The 22,062-nt window shown below is 44.6% G+C and overlaps 1 protein-coding gene across 1 annotated transcript in view; it reads left to right on the forward strand.

Annotated features, from left to right (window-relative positions):
* Positions 1–22,062, forward strand: part of ghra (growth hormone receptor a) — a 56,699-nt gene that overhangs the window by 25,631 nt on the left and 9,006 nt on the right. The window contains exons 2-8 of the mRNA XM_060931040.1: positions 493–597; positions 10,465–10,597; positions 10,732–10,907; positions 12,714–12,892; positions 13,318–13,471; positions 13,798–13,888; positions 13,976–14,045. Of these exons, the coding sequence (XP_060787023.1) occupies positions 501–597; positions 10,465–10,597; positions 10,732–10,907; positions 12,714–12,892; positions 13,318–13,471; positions 13,798–13,888; positions 13,976–14,045 (900 nt within the window). The 5' untranslated portion in view covers positions 493–500. The remainder of the gene's footprint in view (positions 1–492; positions 598–10,464; positions 10,598–10,731; positions 10,908–12,713; positions 12,893–13,317; positions 13,472–13,797; positions 13,889–13,975; positions 14,046–22,062) is intronic.

Genomic DNA, 22,062 nt, shown 5'->3' on the forward strand with positions numbered 1-22,062 from the left:
CACACACACACACACCTCTGTAAATAACACACTGTCCATAACACACACACACACACACACACACACACACACACACACACACACACACACCTCTGTAAATAACACACTGTCCATAACACACACACACACACACACACACACACCCCTCTGTAAATAACACACTGTCCATAACACACACACACACACACACACACACACACACACACCTCTGTAATTAACATATACATACACACACACACACACCTGTAAATAATACACACACACTGTGTAAATGAAATCAGCCTGAAAGTGTAAAGGTGTCCGGCTCCACACCAGATTAGCGAAACTAAACCCAGCGCACCGTGACGTCTCTGTGTGAGGAACAGAGCGGTGTAGATCAGATCATCTCAAACATTTATTATAGTTAATATCTAAACAATGGAAATGTCAGTCAGCAATATACAGAATAATGAAGGGGTGTGTGTGTGTGTGTGTGTGTGTGTTTCCAAGCAGTTGAGGTCATGCTGAGCCATCTCTCTCTCAGTCTGATCTGTGTGTTGGGACTCCTGAACACACACACACATGGAGCTGACCGTGACATGGGACCCATCACATCAGGTAATACACACACACACACACACACACACACACATTTTAACTCAACCTGAACAGTAGAGGGATTTTCTCTGTCCCTGTCATGTGATGAATGGTCCGGTCCGCGATCATCAGGGTCACAGTGTGCAGAACGCTGAGATGTAAACAGGAGCTGATCAACAACTCACATTGTTTTCTTTATGTCACGTCCTGTATAATGCTGGATCCAACACACACACACACACACACACACACACACACACACACACACACACACACACACACATTCCTCCTTTGTTCCTTTTCTTTCATCCCTCCATCAGTGTCAGCTCTTCACTCTCCTCCTGATGTGTACAGGAAGTACACAGCTCATGTTAATAGTGCTTCCTGTGAGAGAGACTGAAGGAGAGGTAATGAGGAGGAGAGGAGTGGATGGAGAGACTCGTGTGAGCATCGTGTTTGTGGATCAGAAACATGTTGGAGGAGAAAGTGAAGAGAAACAGGAAGTGAAGAGAAACAGGAAGTGATGTGAGACAGAGAGACTGGTGGATTTTAGACGCTGTAGAGGGAGATGTTTGAGCTCGTGCTGCTCTCAGAAAGAAGAATGTCAGTGTTAAAGCGCCACACCCCGTCCCACCGTGCCGTCTGTCCCTTTTACACACACACTGATTCCAGCTCTGTTACTACCGATCACTCAGCTCAGAGGAGGAGCAACACACACACACACACACACACACACACACCATTCCACATTCAGACGCTTTATACAGAACACGAGGAGGAGTAAAGGAGTCAGAGTCCGGCCTTTAACACACTGCAGGGAAAGAGACAGGGGTGTGTGTGTGTTTGTAATAAATAAATAAATAAAAATAAAGGTTTTGAGTGATAGAATGATATTCCAGTTTGTCTGGTCTGAAAAGTGAAGCGTTCCACGAGGGAGGATGGAGCTGCAGTGTGTGTGTGTAACTGATCCCTTATGCTCCAGGGGGAACCTTGGCTGTGTTTGGCACTGAACACACAGACACACACACACACACACACACACACAGATGGGCCTCTCTTTCTGCAACAAGGTTTTATTTATGTAACACAGCTGGCTGGAATTAGGGAGAGGTTCACTGGGAGAGAGAGAGCGAGAGAGCTTGGCGAGTGAGACAGAGTTATGTAAGTGTTTTGTTCAGTGCCAAATGGAGGAAATTCGCTGCACACTGCAGTTTGTTGGATTGAAACAGACGACACTCACTCACTCACTCACTCACTCACTCACTCACTCACTCACTCACTCACTCTCAAACTCACTCACTCACTCACTCTCACTCACTCACTCACTCACAAACTCACTCACTCACTCACTCACTCACTCACTCACTCACAAACTCACTCACTCACTCACTCACTCACTCACTCACTCACTCTCACTCACTCACTCACTCACTCACTCACTCTCACTCACTCACTCACTCACTCACTCACTCACTCACTCACTCACAAACTCACTCACTCACTCACTCACAAACTCACTCACTCACTCACTCACTCACAAACTCACTCACTCACTCACTCACAAACTCACTCACTCACTCACTCACTCACTCACTCACTCACTCTCACTCACTCACTCACTCACAAACTCACTCACTCACTCACTCACTCACTCACTCACTCACTCACAAACTCACTCACTCACTCACTCACTCACAAACTCACTCACTCACTCACTCACTCACTCACTCACTCACTCACTCTCACTCACTCACAAACTCACTCACTCACTCACTCACTCACTCAAAAATTTGGTTTTTATGAAAATCCTACAGTTTCAGTAAAAGGTGTGTGTCCTGCTCCTGAGTGTGTGTAAATTTGTGTATAAGAAGATGAACTAAAGTAAACCTCACCTGCTCCTGCTCGGCTTCCAGTCATATAAATCACAGCGAGTTAGGGTTAACTCCACTTTTATATGGATTATTCTGTCAGGGAGAATACACACACGTGTGTGTGTGTCTGTGCGTGTGTGTGTGTGTGTTTAGTTATACACTCCTTAGACATTGCAGTAACAGCTCAGATGCTGTGTACAGCGTTTTCTGTGAATGCAGCATCACACTGTACTCCTGCAGCGCTGAGTGAGCAGTGTGACGTGTCTTGAGCTGCTCCTCACGTTGCTCACGTGCCTCCATACGTCCCAGTATAACGTCCTGGATGTTCACCATCACCTCATACTCCAGATCCCTCCATTTTACCTCACACCTTTTCCTTTTCATCTCACTTCGTTCATATCTAATACACCTTGTCCATCGTTCTGCTCTCTGTTCAAGGCTTTCAGATGCTGCAACACTGTTAATCATATATATTAAAAGTTTTGCTCATTGTATATTTTTTATTCCTTTTATGGAGTTTTGTGGGTGTCACCAAATACAAATTAGCTGTGCTGTACATGCACACACAAGTATCAAGAAAATTAGTGTAGTGTGACCCAGATGTGGGTGGAATACTGAAGCACAGACTGGCGGGAACTGGTGTCAACACAGGCTTTATTCTGAACTTTCTTTCTCTACTTTTCAGCTTTTACATGATGTCTTTCATTCACACACACACACACGCACACACACACACACACACACACACACACACACACACACACACACACACACGTGCTCTGGTCAGGAGAGAGATCCCCTCTTTTCGCTCTCTTCCTCCATTTCTATCCTCCATTTCTATCCTCCATCATCACTGCAACAAACACACACACAACATTAATTGACAACAGGTGCGATGACTTTGCCACTCACCTTCCCCGACCCTGCCCTCCATTTACAAACCAATGCTTGGCCACGCCCCCACTGCCACATACCCCCACCACCCGACTCAGGCCGGGAAGCCATCTGGCCTGCAGCTACCCCCCGACGGGACAGAAAGTCTGCCGCCACCATCTGTGCCCCTGGCCTGTGGATCACCTCAAATTTAAAAGGCTGGAGGGCAAGATACTCGCATGTGAGCCACACATTGGCATCCTTCATATGGTGGGGCCACTGCATCAGCGCTTGGTCTGAACAGAGGGTGAAGGGGCACTCCAGCAGGTAGTACTGGAGGGTGAGGACCACCCACTTAATGGCTAGGCACTCCTTCTCGATGGTGCTGTACTTACTTTCACGCATCGAGAGCTTGCAACTGATGTACAGCACAGGACGTTCCTCGCCCTCCACCTTCTGGGACAAAATGGCCCCCAGCCCTCTGTCTGATGTGTCTGTCTGTAAAATAAAAGGGAGAGAGAAGTCGAGAGTGTAAAAGTGCCCCCCGCGCACGCACACACACACACACACACACACACACACACACACACACACACACACACAGTGCAGCCTTTACCTTCTTAGGCCTGTTGACATGACTCCGTCCACTGGACTGGATCTGGTGCTCCCTTTTTAGTGATGTCTGAATAGTTGGGTATGAATCTGTGATAGTAGTCAGCCAGCCCTAGGAACTGTCTCACCCCCTTTTTGGTCTTGGGCCTTGGGCAGACTGTAATTGCTACAGTCTTGTCAATTTGGGGACGCACCTGCCCATGACCCAAGTGTAAACCCAGATACCATATTTCCACCCACCCAATCGCACACTTTTTCGGGTTAGCCATGAGGTCCGCATGCCTCAGTGATTCTAGGATGGCCTGAGGTATTCTAGGTGCTGCAGCCAATCATTGCTATATATAATGATGTTGTCTAAGTAGGCAGTGGCACAGGTGGCGTGGGGGCAGAGGATCTTGTCCATGAGTTGCTGGAACGTAGCAGGAGCCCCAAATAACCCGAAAGGAAGCATGATGAATTGGTGTAAGCCAAATGGTGTGGAAAAGGCAGTTTTCTCTCAGGATAGAGGAGTCAAGGGGATATGCCAATATCCCTTTGTTAAATCCAGTGTCAAATAAAAGCGAGCAGTGCCTAATCGATTGAGCAACTCATCAACACAAGACATTGGGTACGCATCAAATTTAGACACCACATTGACTTTTCTATAGTCCACACAGAACCGGACCATCCCATCAGTCTTGGGGACCAGGACCACTGGGCTGCTCCAGTGGGATTCCTCAATTATTCCCATTTCGAGCATGGTCTTGAGGTCGTCCTGAACCACCGCTTTTTTGTGTTTGAGCAAGTGGTATGGGTGGCTCCGCATCACCTCACCTGGGGGCGTCTCAATATGGTGTTCTATGAGGTGAGTGTCTCTAGGGAGGGGTGAGAATACATCAGAAAATTCCGCATGCATCTTGGCAACCTCCATGAGTTGGGCTGGTAAGAGGTGGTCTCCACAAGGGATCAGAGTGGCTTGCGTGGTTACTTTCATTTTTACCTCCAGCCCCAGCTCTGCTCTCTCCGGAAGTACTCATGCCAACACCTTGGGGATCCCCTCGATCCAATGTTTTAACAGGTTGAGGTAGTATATTTGCAGTGCTATACCCCTATCCATTCACCTCGCCTCACAGTCGACATCCCCGATTCGCTGTATGACCTCAAAGGGCCCTTGCTACTTGGCGATCGATTTTGAGCTTGAAGTGGGCAATAATACGAGTACTTTATCTCCCAGTGTGAACTCTGTAAGATGCACCCCCCTGTTGTACAGCCGGGCTTGACATTCTTGTGCCTGCCATAAGTTCTCCTGGGTTAAGTGAGTGAGTGTGGGGAGCTTTGCACCCAGGTCGAGAACATACTGAATTTCATTTTTACTATTTGAAGGCCCGTCCCCCCAATTTTCCCACAACACGTCCAAAATGCCACGACGCTTACACCCATATAATAATTCGAATGGGGAGAATCCCATGGAAGCTTGCAGGACCTCTCATACTGCGAATAACAGGGGCTCGAGCCATTTATCTCAATTACTTGCATTTTCACTTACAAACTTTCTAATTAAACTCTTAAGTGTTTGACTGAAGTATTCTACCAGGCCATCTGTTTGTGGGTGATAGACACTGGTGCAGATGGATTTAATCCCCAATAACTCAGAAAGCTCACGAAGTGTGTGTGACATAAATGTAGTGCCTTGGTCAGTCAGGATTTCTTCGGGAAACCTGACTCGGGAGATCATTTTAAACTTTTATAATTTTAAATTTAAAAATTTTAAACATTACATGCGGAAATATTACACAGCAAGACTGCTTCCAGATATCGCATTGTATAATCCATCAGGACTAAAATAAAATGATATCCCCGTGCCAACCAATCTAATGGCCCGAAGAGATCCATACAGTACCAATGTTCTCAAAGGGAGTCTTGATTACAAGGAGAGGACACAAAGGTGCTTTAGGAGTGGCCACTGGATTTACCAGTTGGCATTCGCGGCACGCTGCACACCACCAGTGGACATCCCCACAAATCCCTAGCCAATAGAACCTGGCCATTATTCAGGCTAGTGTTTTATCCTGACCCAAGTGTCTGGCTATCGGATTAAAGTGAGCCGCATGGAATACAAGTTACCTATGGCTCTTTGGGATTAACAGCGGAGTTATCTGTTCGCTGGTTTTAGTGTTCTGTGTCACTCGGTACAGCCTATCTTTAATAATTGCGAAGTACAGGAAGGAGGGAGTCGCATTAGGCTGGAGGGGTTGACCATTGATTACTCTCACTTGGTCAAATGCATGATGCAGAGTTTCATGTCACATCTGTTCTAACGGGAAATCCTCGAGGGAATCCCCAAGAGAGGGAGGAGCTCTGTGCTCCTTGTATCGCCCTGATGTGGTGCTGACATGGATGGCTCTGAGACAGCTTCCCCAGTGACGCATTATTGCGGGACCCGCCCACTACTGCATGCTCCATTAAACCTCTAAACCCTGGTCAATCGGTACCCAGAATCAGTGGGTGGGTGAGGTGCAGGTTAACTGACGCCTTTACACTACGCTTTTTCCATGGAAATGGAATGTGGATGGACATTTGTGGATATTTGTGAACATTCTCGTGCGCACACAAACTTTCACCACCTGTGCTCTCCTCAATGTCTCACCTTGCACCAGGCTTTGGTGGATTGAAGTCTGATTACAGCTGGAATCCACCAATGCATGATATGTATCCTCTTGAATACTCACTGGTCTGCAATATGCTTTGGCCCAGTCGAGGGCCATCTCTGGCACAGTGGGGATCCAGACCACAGCTCCCACCTCCATCGCAAAGCACTGGCCCTGGAGATGCCTGGGTTCCCTGCAGTGCCAGCATACTGGCCCAGGCTTCACCTCTGCACCAGCGATATGGGGACCACTCACCTGGGGGGGAGAAGTCACAGACACAGAAGGGGAAGAAGGGAGAGGGACACCACAGGTGCAGCAAACTGGCTGCGGGGGGTGGTCTCCATGTCCGTGCTGGGGGAAAAGGGGTGGGGATGGGGATTAGGTGAGATGGGAGGAAAGAGAAGGAGAGAGAGAAAGAGAAGAGTCGGAATGTCCGCCTGCCGCTGGAACTACCGCCAAATGGTCCTCCACCAACTTGATGGCTTGATCCACTGACAGTGGGTGGTGGCACTGGACCCACTCTGCTGTTCCTTCCGGCAGCTGCACAATGAACTGCTCCAGTGCCACCATGTCGATGATCCCCTCAGCGTCGTGGTCGTTCACCCTCAGCCACCACCGGCAGGCATTCTGGAGCTGTTGGCTGAATGCGAATGGCCGGCTGACTTCCTCCAATATTAACATGCAGAAGTGCTGGTGGTGTTGTTCTGGGGAGCAGCCGATACGCTGAAGGATGGCTTGCTTAAAGTTGGCATACTCAAGCCGACTGTCGACGGGGAGCTGTTGTGCAGTGAGCTGCGCCTCTCCAGTTAGCAGCGGTAGAAGATGTGCCGTGCATTGCTCGACCAGCCATCCCCATGCACCATTAATCAACAACAGGCGCAATGACTTTGCCTCTCACCTTCCCTGGCCCTGCCCTCCATTCACAAACCAATGCTTGACCACGCCCCCACTGCCACAATTAGCCTTCTGAAATTTTAATAAATTCAGCAGAATCATAGTTCAGTTTGGTTTACACACATTTACACACAGCACGCCATATTTTTTATCCATTTATTGTTACATTTAATGTTCTGTAAAATGAGTTAGTTTCTCTTGTCACTTACATTATAGCAGCTATAAACAGTTGTTCCCTCTCCAAGTTAGTAAAAAAAAAATTCACAGTTTGTTCCATCATGTTCCTGAGAAACTGTAAAGAAGTGTAAACTCCTCTGTCCTGAAGATTTGGAGAACTTAAAGTTCCAGCTTCACCTCTGACTGTTACACAGACCTGACACTGGAGACTCCTTCCCGAAACACACATTTCTCCTAACAGAAAACTTTTATTCTGTTTATGTGGAGCGTCGGTTGGATGAGTCCCTGTGAATGAGCTGTTACCGTAGAAACCATTAGAATATGCTCATTAATGTAAACTGACATTTTTACTGAACCCCCCCCACACACAAATGACCTATATATTTTTCTCTGTGTATCACTGTAGTGCACATGCATTTCTACTGTCACGATATCATCCACTCCATCATCCCTCTTTCCCTTTTCCAATCTTTACAATAGAAACAGATCTGTACATCATACACACGCCGTCTGCACTCACACTTCACCTTTATTTGCAAAAATGTATTCAGTTTTATTTATTAGATGTTGGTGGTAGATTTTTTTTAAACTAGCCCAATCTGACAACCCTGTAAAGACCTATCCCGTCCTCTGCTCCTCCCCCTGAGCATGGGGCAGCGTGATTCCTGCCCCAACACCCTTTATTTACGCTTGTTCCAGTTCCCCTGTTTGACCACTAGGTGCAGTAATATATTGTGTGAGACGGGACAGTGGGAGGTCACTACAGATGCGAGAGAAGCGTTCAGTAGATCCAGTGTTCCATTCTCTCTCATTCTACACTCCACACACTGTCTGAGGGTTGGGAGATGGAGGACAGAGAAGCATGGGTGAAATCTCTGGACAGAGCTATAAATCTGCTGCTGTCTGCCACACGTCACCTTCACTTGCAGAAATTTATTTGATTTAATTCTGCTTATTTATGATAAAATGAGATTTTTTAACTAGCCCAATCTGGCAACCCTGTAAAAACCTATCCCATCCTGTGCTCCTCCCCCTGAGCATGGAGCAGTGTGATTCCTGCCCCAGTGGACCTTTTATTAGTGCTTGTTGCAGTTCCCCTGTTTGACCACTAGGTGCAGTAATAACTGTATGTAGCGAAAGAGCACGCTGCACCACCATTACACAACATCTACAGACACAAGCTAAACAAATAGCCACATTTTTAAATAGTTGGTCAGTCAAAAGAGGTGATTGGTATTTCAACAGAATTAAAAGTGTGTTGTGAATGAGGACTTTATGAAGATGAACATTTGTTGAGCTCTGCATCCCTGAGACTGCGGATGAGCTGTGACTGAGGATTTGTTCGGTTTTGGTGTTTGGTGTTTCATGTTAACAGTTCAGCGGATGTTTTTTGGATTAAGAGCTGGTTGTGGTTGTAGTGTGTGTGTGTGTGAGAGAGAGAGAGAGAGAGAGAGAGAGAGAGGGGGTGTTAGATCGTGTATTGAGATCAAAGTCATTTATTTCAGGTATAGCTCTGTGCTCAGGACTCTGCAGGGTTGTGATTAATCCTGCTGTAGGAGCACGAATTCAGTGCAGCAGGAAATCAATCGCTCCTCCACGGCCTGATTTACAGCGACACTAAATCAGCAGGAGTGCAGAACCTGCAGAACCCTTCTGAGTCCTGGTGCACAATACAGTCAGCCGTCTCAGTTAAGGAAAAATGACTGCATTAAAGATCCACCGCGCTTCAGGACGAAGCAGAGGAGCGAGCTGATAATCAGCTTCAACATTAACCACGTTTAACACGTTTAACATGCACACTGTAGCTATTCAGCAACCACTCATACACACCACTACACACTGTGGACATTAATAACACACTACACTACTACATCCCATAATTCAGCTTAACATAAACAAGTGTACATCTAAACCACCAAAACTCTGTTCGTAAAAATAATCTGTAAATAAAAAGCACAAAGACACTAATTGTATCAACACCAATATCAATAATCTCATCTCATTATCTGTAGCCGCTTTATCCTGTTCTACAGGGTCGCAGGCGAGCTGGATCCTATCCCAGCTGACTACGGGCGAAAGGCGGGGTTCACCCTGGACAAGTCGCCAGGTCATCACAGGGCTGACACATAGACACAGACAACCATTCACACTCACATTCACACCTACGCTCAATTTAGAGTCACCAGTTAACCTAACCTGCATGTCTTTGGACTGTGGGGGAAACCGGAGCACCCGGAGGAAACCCACGCGGACACGGGGAGAACATGCAAACTCCACACAGAAAGGCCCTCGCCGGCCACGGGGCTCGAACCCAGGACCTTCTTGCTGTGAGGCGACAGCGCTAACCACTACACCACCGTGCCGCCCCAATATCAATAATAATAATAATAATAATAATAATAATGGTAGGATTTGGGATTAGAGTTTGGAATTAGGGTTTGGAATAGGTTCATAGTTTTAGAAGTAGATTAAAGAAGTACTGTAGCTTTTAGGGATGAGATTTGTTTTAGAATTAAACTGTGAGTTTAGAACAGGGTTTAGGATGATGTATAAGATTAGGTTTGGGGATTAGGATTATACATAAAATGTGTTGATTCTTGAAATGCCTTTCAGGCTGGAACACATCCACTCAAGAGGGATACGCCCACAGAGCAGGGACACACCTACTGAGCAGAGAAATGCCCACACATCTGGGAAACACCCACTTTTTAAAAATTAATCTCAATTAATACATTTTATCGCCATTAGGTTGAGTTTTAGCGTTTTAATCACTGGATTAATATTGAACTCTCTCTCTCTCTCTCTCTCTCTCTCTCTCTCTCTCTCTCTCTCAGGTCCAGTTGTGTATCCTCACTTGACCGGATGTCGTTCCACTGAGTTGGTGACGTTTCGGTGTTGGTGGAGTTCTGGAACTTCCTCTTCCCTCCGTGAACCTGGAGCACTTGCGCTCTTCTTCCAGATGAACTTGTAAAATGCTATTAAGCACTAGGGGTTACAGTGTAGGGATAGGGATAAGTATTATTGAACTATAGTAATATACCTATATATTATACAAACATAAAACAACAAAATAACCTGTGTGTGTGTGTGTGTGTGTGTAGTTTAACCCCCAGTGAGTGGCAGGAGTGTCCTGAATACACTCCCTCCGTACAGAATGAGTGTTACTTCAGCAGAAACTTCACACAGATCTGGAAGACGTATTGTGTACAGCTGCGCTCGAATACACACACAGACAACATCACGTACGATGAGCAGTGTTTCAGTGTGGAGAACATCGGTACACACAAACACGCACATTATTTTGGTTTTTGTGTACTAAACAACGACTTATTCAAGATTATTTCATCTGTGACCTCATTACGACCCTATGACCTCTGGTTGATCCCCATGCCCTGTGTGTACAACTCCAGTTCCATAAATTTGGGACGCTGTGTAATATGTAAATAAAAACAGAATGTGATAATTAGCAAATCATGGAAACCCGATATTTCATTGAAAATAGTACAAAGACAACATATCAAATGTTGAAACTGAGAAATTTTATTGTTTTTTGAAGAATATTTGCTCATTTTGAATTTGATGTCAGCAACACGTTTCAGAAAAGCTGGGACAGTGACGTGTTTACCGCCGTGCTGCATCACCTCTATTTTTAACAACACTCTGTAAACGTTTGGGAACTGAGGAGACCAACTGCTGCAGTTTTGAAAGAGAAATGTCGTCCCATTCTTGCCTGATATACAATTTCAGTTGCTCAACAGTTTGGGGTCTCCTTTGTCGTATTTTATGCTTCATAATGCACCTAATGTTTTCAATGGGAGACAGGTCTGGACTGCAGCAGGCCAGTTTAGCACCCGGACTCTTTTACTACAGAGCCATGCAGTTGTAATTATGTGCAGAAAGCGGTTTGGCGTTGTCTTGCTGAAAGAAGGAAGGTCTTCCCTGAAAAAGATTTAGTCTGGATGGCAGCATGTTGCTCTGAAACGTGTTTATATCATTCAGCATTAATGATGCCTTCCCAGATGTACAAGCTACCCATATCATGTGCACTAATGCCCCCTCATACCATCACAGATGCTGGATGCTTTTGGGCTGCGCACTGATAACACGCCGGATGGTCCCTCTCCTCTTTAGCCTGGAGGACGTGGGGTCCATGATTTCTAAAAAGAATTTCTACTTTTGATTCGTCAGACCTCGGGACAGTTTTCCACTTCGCCTCAGTCCATCGTAAAAGCGCTCGGGCCCAGAGAAGGGGGCGGGGTTTCTGGATATTGTTGATATCTGGTTTTAACTTGCATTTGTGGATGCAGTAATGAAGTGTTTTCACAGACGATGGTTTTCTGAAGTGTTCCTGAGCCCATACAGTGATTTCCACTACAGACACGTGTCTGCTTTTAATGCAGTGTCTCCTGAGGGCCTGAAGATCACAGGCATCCAATGTCAGTTTTCAGCCTTGTCTCTTGCAGACAGAGATTTCTCCAGATTCTCTCAATCTTTTAATGATATTATGGACCATAGATGATCTGATCCACAAATTCTTTGCAGTTTTACATTGAGGAACGTTATTCTTAAATTGTTGCACTGTTTGCCCACGCAGTCTTTCACAGAGCAGTGCCCCGCCCCATCTTTATTTCTGAGAGACTCCGCCTCTCTGGGATGCTCTTTTTATACCCAACCATCTTACTGACCTGTTACCAATTCAACATATTAGTTTTTTAGCATTACACAACTTTTCCAGTCTTTTGTTCCCCACATTCCAACTTTCTGAAATGTGTTATTGACATCAAATTCAAAACAATAAAATTTCTCAGTTTCAACAATTTATATGTCATCTTTGTACTATTTTCAATAAAATACAGGGCTTCCATGATTTGAAAATCATTACATTCTGTTTTTATTTTATTTATGTTCTTCCAATGTCCCAACTTTTATGTAATTGGGGTTGTATATACAGTACATATGATGTCGCTGCTGTTTGGAGTGATGACCTAACTTGACCTCTCAATAACCTTACATTACTTACAGAATGTCCTTTTGACCCCAGTGTCTGCTCCTGTGATCTTTTGACCTCTGTGTGACCCCTCAGTGTACCCTGACCCTCCTGTCAGCCTAAACTGGACACTGCTGAACATCAGTCGTTCAGGGTTGAACTATGACATCATGGTTCGTTGGGCTCCACCCCCTTCAGCAGATGTGAGCACAGGCTGGATGAGTCTGAAATATGAAGTTCACTATCGTGTACGAAACTCCTCCCATTGGGACATGGTAGGACACGCCCATCATATCTGTAGTCATTCTGATAAGTCGGCATTTTATCCCTGACTGAAGCTCAGGATTTAAACACTTCATTAACCTTCATTACTTTAAGTAGGCTCAGCTAATCACGATAAAAACACAAGCTAGCATATTCCATCAGCTACGTTACCTGCTGTCACAGTGTTAGCTGGTTAAATATATCTGATATCTGAAAAATAGTGTAAATTGTATAGAGCAGCTGTTAGCATGCATAAAAAAAACAGAAGATAAATTTATTTAGCCATTTGATTAGCAACATTGGCAAAATTAGCCGACTGCCTAAATACAGCATTGTGCAAATGTTAGCTTTCTCGGTGTCCCAGTGAACATTAATGTTATGCTAACGAGCTAAAGTTAGACTAACTACCCCTCTCTCTCTCTCTCTCTCTCTGTAGTTGGATCTGGAGAGCGGTACTCAGCAGTCTATCTACGGTCTCCACACTGGGAAACATTATGAGGTTCGAGTTCGCTGTACCATGTCTGCCTTCAAAAACTTTGGTGATTTCAGTGACAGCGTCTTTTTTCATGTCCCGCTGATCCTGAGGCAAGGTACAGATCACTCTCTCTTTCTCTCTCTCTCTCACACACACACACACACACACACACACACACACACACACACATTGGTATTCAAGGCCAATAGTAAATACTGAAATAAAACATTCTGCTTTATGTAATCATATGACTCATATATATTTTTTGTCCTAATTCAGAGACAGTAATTCCCCCAAAACCTGCATTTTAGTTCCAGTGTTTTCTGATAAAATACAGCTAGTTTCTGTGCGAAAGCATGTTATTTTGTATCACACAGTAGTTTATCATCAGGCAATAATAAAAATAAATTGTAATTTTAACGTGTGTGTTGTTTTAACCAGAATCGATGTTCCCCATGAGGCTGCTGTTGATCGTCAGCATTGTTGTGATGCTGATCTTCCTCATCCTCGCCCTCCTCTCACAGCAGCAGAGGTAACACACCGCATACACACTCGCTGCTCTGATTCAGGAGAATAACTGCAGGATATTACATTGGTTAACGTGTGTGTGTGTGTTTAGGTTAATGGTGATTTTTCTGCCTCCTGTTCCTGCTCCTAAGATTAAAGGGATTGATCCGGAGCTTTTAAAGGTGAAGTGTTATTCATATTAATGTTCAGGAGAAAATGTGAAAATTTCCTTCACTTATTAATAATTGCTAAAGGTTTAATGATGTCACTTCCTTTATAAAATCTGGTAGATACTGAATATTTATCCAGATTGTGTGTTACACAGATGTGTCTCAGTTCGCATTCTTCCATTTGTGCATTTCCTCGTGTTCGTCTCCGCCCAAACACGGCGAGCTGTGTACTTACAGGAAATGATGATCGTAACATTTGACCACAATTGTCGCATCACTTGTCAAAAAATATATCTGCCAGTTCTTTTTGTTCCCCTCTTAAAAATTATTTTAAACATCTGTTCTGTTCTATTAAATACAGTGTGTAAGCAGAAAGCAAACTACTCTGAGTTTAGATAACAAGCTATGCTAATACCACTGTCACTATATTAGCACACAGTAAGACACAGTAAATTAAATACAACTAAATAAACCGTTTCATACCCCTACATGTGTCTTTAGGTAAAGCAGTAACAGCTAATTTGCGCTAGTCGGTATTCAGTGGAGTCCCTCAGCTAGCTTAGCTGTCGTAGCTGTACTCGTACCAGCGAAATGGCGTAGAGACAGATACAATACAGTGATAATACTTCGCACTGTGAGTGTGTAACCAGCAGCCTTTTATGCACACGTGCTGATTATGTTCCAGTCAACAACAGGTGTTCACAATGAGCCAGTTGTCCCAAGAGCACGCGCTACGTGCTCCATGCACATGGGCGAGAACGGGGCACTCGAGCTGAGCCAGGCTCAGGTGCATGAAGGCATGACAGAGAACACCCCCCTCCCCAAAAGAGCTCCCTCTGGGAGCTACAGTCCTCTTTGAGCTGTCTCAGGCAAAATGAGCCTGCCACGAAAAGACGTCCCCCTCAGAGCTCCGCTCAGGCTCTGGTCAGGTGTGGCACAGTAACCTGGGCTTAGGCAAGGGCTTGGGCTTGGGTTGGGCCTTGAACACAGACTGAGGCTTGGGTTCTGGTCGAAACATGGACTTGGGCTTGGACTCCGGACAGGACATGTATAAGAGCTCAGGTTCTGGACAGGACCTGGGTTTGGCCTCAGGCTCTGGATGAGGCATGGACTCCAGACAGGGCATGGACATAGGCTCAGGCTCTGGATGAGGCATAGACTCCAGACAGAGCATGGGCATGGGCTCAAGCTCTGGACTAGGCATGGACATGGATTCTGAACTGGACTTGGGCTCCAGAATGGACTTGGACATAAGCATGATTTCATGTATGGACATGGACTCTGGACTAGGCATGGACTCAGGCTCCAGACTGGACTTGGACACAAGCATGGTTTCAGGCATGAACATGGGCTCCGGACTGGACTTGGGCAAGGGCTCAGGACAAAACATGGCTTCAGGCGTAGACATGGTTTCAGGCATGGACATGGGCTTGAGCATGAGCATGGAACCTGGCATTGGCATGGACATGAATTCAAACTCAGGCATGACTCTGGGCTTGAGCATGGCCATGGACTCTGATGTCAGTATGGGCATGAATTCCAATATTCACAGAGTGAATATATCTAGTGTTCCTCTTAATGCAGCCCAGCAGCATGTTGGCGCGAGGAGTCTGTTCAAGAACGTGTTGTTTCCATGTGAGATTGTTCGAGACGAGCACTCCTCGATCATGCTCGGATGACACCACCTCTAGGGATTTGCCCTTAATGGAGTATAAAGACTTTACTGGCTTGATCGTCTTGGTGATGATCTGATGCTTACACTTGTTCCCATTAAACATGAGGCTAGAAAGTGTTGAGCATGCATCCAAACAGTCCAGATCAGTGTGCAAGGAGTTACCATCAGTAGGGCATGTGATTTCCCTGTACAGTTTGGTATCATCAGTGAACATGGCTACGTGGCTTGCTACAACAGCATCCAAGAGATAGTTAACATAGAGGAGAAACAAGGCCAGACCCAGGATGGAACCTTGCGGGACTCCCGAAGAAACAGGTAGTGAATCTAATGTGGCACTGAGCATTGTCATACACTGATGGAGATCTGTCAAACAGAAACAGAACCACTGGAGGAGGCTGCCCCCAAACCCAAACAGGCAAAGTTTTTGTAGCAGGCGATGATGACAAACTTTATCGACTGCTTTAGACATGTCCATGTACTGTAGACAATGTCAGTCCGCTTTCCATTATCTACTGTAGCATTGAGCACCTCCAAGAGATTAGAGGTGCAGGATTTACCACTGATGAACCCATGCTGACAAGACCCAATAACCTCACACAGTTTGTCTTTAAAACTATTGAGTAAGCATCTCTCCAAAACTTTGGATGCCAGGGACACCAGACAGACACCTCACTCTTCTTAAATTCAGGCATGACATTAGCTTCCTTCCACTCCTGTGGAACAGCCCCTATCCTGAGTGACTTCTAAAACAGCCAACAGAGAGATGGTGCGATCTCTGAAGCTGTTTCTCTGAGCAACCTTGCTGAGGTTCCGTTTGGTCCTGTTGCCTTGGCAACATTGAGGCCGTCCAGTAGGGCTTGTACTTGACCGACAATGAGCCACAACTCAGACATAATTGGACAAAGATTTTTCTCCATCTGAGTACAAAAGTTTCTGAATTAGAGTTGGCAGCTCTGCAGTAACATGAACATGATAAGCTGCGAGTTTTTGTCATATGAAGTTCAAGAGAGAGTAAAGAGAGACTGGTGAGGGAACGACTGTTTATAGCTGCTATAACGTCAGTGACAAAAGGAACTCACTCTTACACCAATGCATGTACAGTGGTGCTTGAAAATTTGTGAACCCTTTAGAATTTTCTATATTTCTGCATAAATACGACCTAAAACATCATCAGATTTTCACACAAGTCCTAAAAGTAGATAAAGAGAAGCCAGTTAAACAAACGAGACAAAAATATTATACTTGATCATTTATTTATTGAGGAAAATGATCCAATATTACATATCTGTAAGTGGCAAAAGTATGTGAACCTTTGCTTTCAGTATCTGGTGTGACCCCCTTGTGCAGCAATAACTGCAACTAAACGTTTGCGGTAACTGTTGATCAGTCCTGCACACCGGCTTGGAGGAATTTTAGCCCGTTCCTCCGTACAGAACAGCTTCAACTCTGGGATGTTGGTGGGTTTCCTCACATGAACTGCTCGCTTCAGGTCCTTCCACAACATTTCCATTGGATTAAGGTCAGGACTTTGACTTGGCCATTCCAAAACATTCACTTTATTCTTCTTTAACCATTCTTTGGTAGAACGACTTGTGTGCTTAGGGTCGTTGTCTTGCTGCATGACCCACCTTCTCTTGAGATTCAGTTCATGGACAGATGTCCTGACATTTTCCTTTAGAATTTGCTGGTATAATTCAGAATTCATTGTTCCATCAACGATGGCAAGCCGTCCTGACCCAGATGCAGCAAAACAGGCCCAAACCCTGATACTACCACCACCATGTTTCACAGATGGGATAAGGTTCTTATGCTGGAATGCAGTGTTTTCCTTTCTCCAAACATAACGCTTCTCATTTAAACCAAAAAGTTCTATTTTGGTCTCATCCATCCACAAAACATTTTTCCAATAGCCTTCTGGCTTGTCCACGTGATCTTTAGCAAACTGCAGACAAGCAGCAATGTTCTTTTTGGAGAGCAGTAGCTTTCTCCTTGCAACCCTGCCATGCACACCATTGTTGTTCAGTGTTCTCCTGATGGTGGACTCATGAACATTAACATTAGCCAATGTGAGAGAGGCCTTCAGTTGCTTAGAAGTTACCCTGAGGTCCTTTGTGACCTCGCCTTGTTACACGCCTTGCTCTTGGCATGATCTTTGTTGGTCGACCACTCCTGGGGAGGGTAACAGTTGTTGAATTTCCTCCATTTGTACACAATCTGTCTGACTGTGGATTGGTGGAGTCCAAACTCTTTAGAGATGGTTTTTTAACCTTTTCCAGCCTGATGAACATCAACAACGCTTTTTCTGAGGTCCTCAGAAATCTCCTTTGTTCATGCCATGATACACTTCCACAAACATGTGTTGTGAAGATCAGACTTTGATAGATCCCTGTTCTTTAAATAAAACAGGGTGCCCACTCACACCTGATTGTCATCCCATTGATAGAAAACACCTGACTCTAATTTCACCTTCAAATTAACTGCTAATCCTAGAGGTTCACATACTTTTGCCACTCACAGATATGTAATATTGGATCATTTTCCTCAATAAATAAATGACCAAGTATAATATTTTTGTCTCATTTGTTTAACTGGGTTCTCTTTATCTACTTTTAGGACTTGTGTGAAAATCTGATGATGTTTTAGGTCATATTTATGCAGAAATATAGAAAATTCTAAAGGGTTCACAAACTTTAAAGCACCACTAACTATAAATGTATAAAAATGGTGAATTGCTGAGGTATAAGAGGAATAAAACACTTGAGTGGCCTGTTGTTGAGCAACGTGTGTGTTGTGGTGAGAGAGATTAGTGGTTAGCCATGTCAGTCCTGTGGGAGAGTGAAGGTGTGAGCAGTGTTATGGTTGAGGGAATGAAACTGCTTTAGTCAGGAAGTTGGGAAAAACACATTTCCTGTCGAGACGGGTTCTCTAATGGCATATTTAGAAAAGCATCAAGTCTATTCCGTACGTTAATCACGACGTAAACATGGCAATTTGTGTGTGTGTATCTTGAGGAAGTCGTTCTCTCTCTGTACTCAGACCTTCACCACGTCTCTGAACCTGCCGGACGAATGGACGAGGAGATGAATAAACAGATGTGTTGGAGCAAACGGTTCTGCGTGATGTTTTATTGTTCAGTTATCGGAGGAAAGCAGGAGTGAAAATGTCTTTTGGTGCTGTTGTGATGCGTTTCTCTCATCATGGACAGGCGGGAAGCGTGATGTTCTTTATTACAGATTTCACACCATCATCATCATCATCATCACAAAACACACAGTAGAGTGTGAGCTAGTCTTGTGTGTTCATGGTGCTTTGTGGAACATCAAGCTAACCAGTGGACAATAGTGATTAGCTTAGCAACAAGCTAACTAGCGGACAAGAGCAAGTAGCATTAGCATCAAGCTAGCTGGCGAATGTTAGTCGTAACTCTCATGAGTCTGGTCAGTATTGGAGGTAAATTCGGCTGTAGGTTGGGAATTACAGGTTGCAGCTCTAACGCGAGGCGTTCTGGTGAGAGCGTTTGTTCCTGTTTGATAGTTTGTGTTATTTTTGTTGTTCAGTGTAAAATGATCGTGTTTAATCCACTGCTTTCCTAAAATCAAGGACAGAAGCAGGTGCAGTCGAAGCTTAAATGTGTGTCCTAACTTTATGTCCTGAATATCTGATGCCAGTGTTTAATTGTTTGTAAACTTTATTATACACAGAATCCAAAAAAGATAAACCTTATTTACATTGGAGCTGTGTTTAATTAAAGGAATTATGTATAGTTATATAAAAATATAGATTAAAAATATAAATGTATAAATATATTCAAATAAAAATTAGCAAAGATTAATAATAATAATGAAGCAATTATAAGAAACTCCATTAAACAATTCTGCATAGCATCAGATAAAATAATATCGAAGGTCAGATTAGTGCCAGTACTTAAAGCTCAGAGGCAACGGTTTTAATTTTATGCACATTTGAAACTTTGTATGTTAAAAACCCTCTGTAGTTTTCTTCTGGTCCCAAGAAGTATTGTTAATAAGTAATAATTAAAATAAGTTAGTGCGGATCGCGGCGAATTTCTGTTCAGCTATTTTTGTGACCACTCGGCGCGTGACGTCATTCAAGACAAACAAACCGCTTGAGTTGAGTCCGCTTCCGTTTACTTACATTGCCGTTCGGCTCGAGTGCAGACGTGCGTTCAGGAATTTCCCAAGAAAAACCCCCATGCCTTATTGTTGTGCAGTGAACTGTAACAACGGGACCGGTTCAGGAAGAAGTTTTTACCTTTTACCGAGAGAGGAGAAGAGGCGGAGAGAGTGGGTTGGCTTTTTCCGGAAGAGGAGAAGAAGCAGAGAGAGTGGATTGTGTGCGTGAAACGAAATCAAGCAGTCAAAGAAGAAACGGAGCAGCAACGCTCAAGCAAAAAGGAGAAGATTGGAGGTAGAGGTCTGCACGGGACAGAATTTTCAGTCCCGCTCCCGCCCTCTCCCGCATTGTGCAGTCCCGCTCCCGCCCGCTCCCGCAAAGAATTATGATTTTCAGTCCCGCTCCCACCCGCGCCTGCCATATTTTATCCCGCTCCCGCCCGCAAATCCCGCATGATGCAGACGTTCGTGTTATTTCTCACGAAAGTTCTTGCCATTGGCTTGGGGAATTAAACATGCTGAGCTTAGCTGAGCTCTCCACTGACCAATCCTTCATTTATTGTAAGTTTATTGTCTGACATTCTGCTGACACATTCCAAGTTGAGCGCTGCATGCGCTCATGATTGACAGCTCTCGCTTTGATTGACAGCTCTCGCTTTGCGCACTCGCACTCCCACTTCTGAGTCTGTGGCGTTATGATTCCAACCGCGATTTCATTCTCCTCTCATATGAAGTGCTGCGCAACCACAAGCAGCTCCTCAGATTATACACTGTCTATTTCTCGCTTTAAATTGAACAATCTGTGCGATACACAGTCCGTTTTAATACTAGTTAATACTTTTTAATACTTTTTAATACTTAGGACTAATACTCTTGACTTTTTAACGGTAAATGTACCTCTTTTTAAAGCAGCACTTACTTCTGAAGCACTGTGAGCTTCACTAGAGGAGCTCTGCTCTTCTGCCATGATCGGAGATCTCAAACACGGAAGAGCGGAAAGGAATCGGAAACGTACGCGAGATTAGACCACATCTGCAAATTTAGGCATCTTAAAATGTTTTTATTAATGCCAAATAAAATATCCAGCACAAATTATATATGATAGACATAAATTAATAATTTATAAATTTTATTTTAAACACGTTTTTAGTTAGCGGGACTGCAGCTTATCACCTCTCCCGCCCGCGCCCGCATTGTGCACTCCCCCTCCCGCCCGCACCCGCAATGAGCTTTCACAATTTGTCCCGCGCCGCACTGCTTTGCGTCGGGTCCCGCGGGACTCCCACGGGAGTGCAGGGTTCTAATTGGAGGGAAACATTTTTACTTTTGCTTGCAATTGGCAAGTCAAGAATCCTGAGGGATCCTGTACAATCAGTGAGGAAATGAGACAAAGGGATATTTCCTTGCTTAGAGTCGGCTATAAATAGTATAATGCCGCGGATGGCAGGCTAATGTGGCCTACCGGCGCGCTGTCCAGTAATCGTTCCCTATATCCACTAGGGAGGGCGGTTTAATTATTCTTCAAAAGGGCTCTTATTTAGTATTACGACGAAAGTAGGAATTTATCATAACTACCAGGATAAATCGTTTGGGCGCGAGTCTTGTTGAGGTCCGGGGTCACCGCGATCAGAGTCGGCTGAGTCGCTGTCCGATTCCGGGGCCACACGGTCAAACCAGTGAGCCGCATTCACCGATTGCTTCGCAACGACCATAGGGTCATACAGATACGGTTTCACCTCTCGATATTCAATTTGGAGAGTTCCTACTTCAAAATCGCTTTCAGACATTTTACACAACCCCTCACGACCAAAGTCTGTACACGTGTGCTCGGTTCGCAGGTAAACACAGAGCTGTTCCCGGTTGAATGACGTCACGATGACGGTCCCCTGGCGGTGAAAGTGCGCATAAGTGAGATGTAAACAAACCTTCGGAAATTGGGCAAAACAGTATATTTTAACTGTTTTATTCAATTTTAGGCTGCAAATTAGACACCAGGAAGATGGAATTCGCTTTTTGGGTCGTTCTTCTAGACAATAAAGTTGATATTCTATGTTTCACCTCTGACCCTTGCCTATGACCTTTAAATATGTACAAAATACACCGGCTAATAATTAACTTTAGACCAGTAATTATTAGTAGAAGTCCTCACAGAAAAAGATTTCTTGATACTGTCATCAAGACTATTCAACAATTTGGCAGCAGAAAAGGAAAAAGAACGAAG

Source organism: Neoarius graeffei, chromosome 10 (assembly GCF_027579695.1).
Source record: "Neoarius graeffei isolate fNeoGra1 chromosome 10, fNeoGra1.pri, whole genome shotgun sequence".
NCBI classification, from domain to species: domain Eukaryota; kingdom Metazoa; phylum Chordata; class Actinopteri; order Siluriformes; family Ariidae; genus Neoarius; species Neoarius graeffei.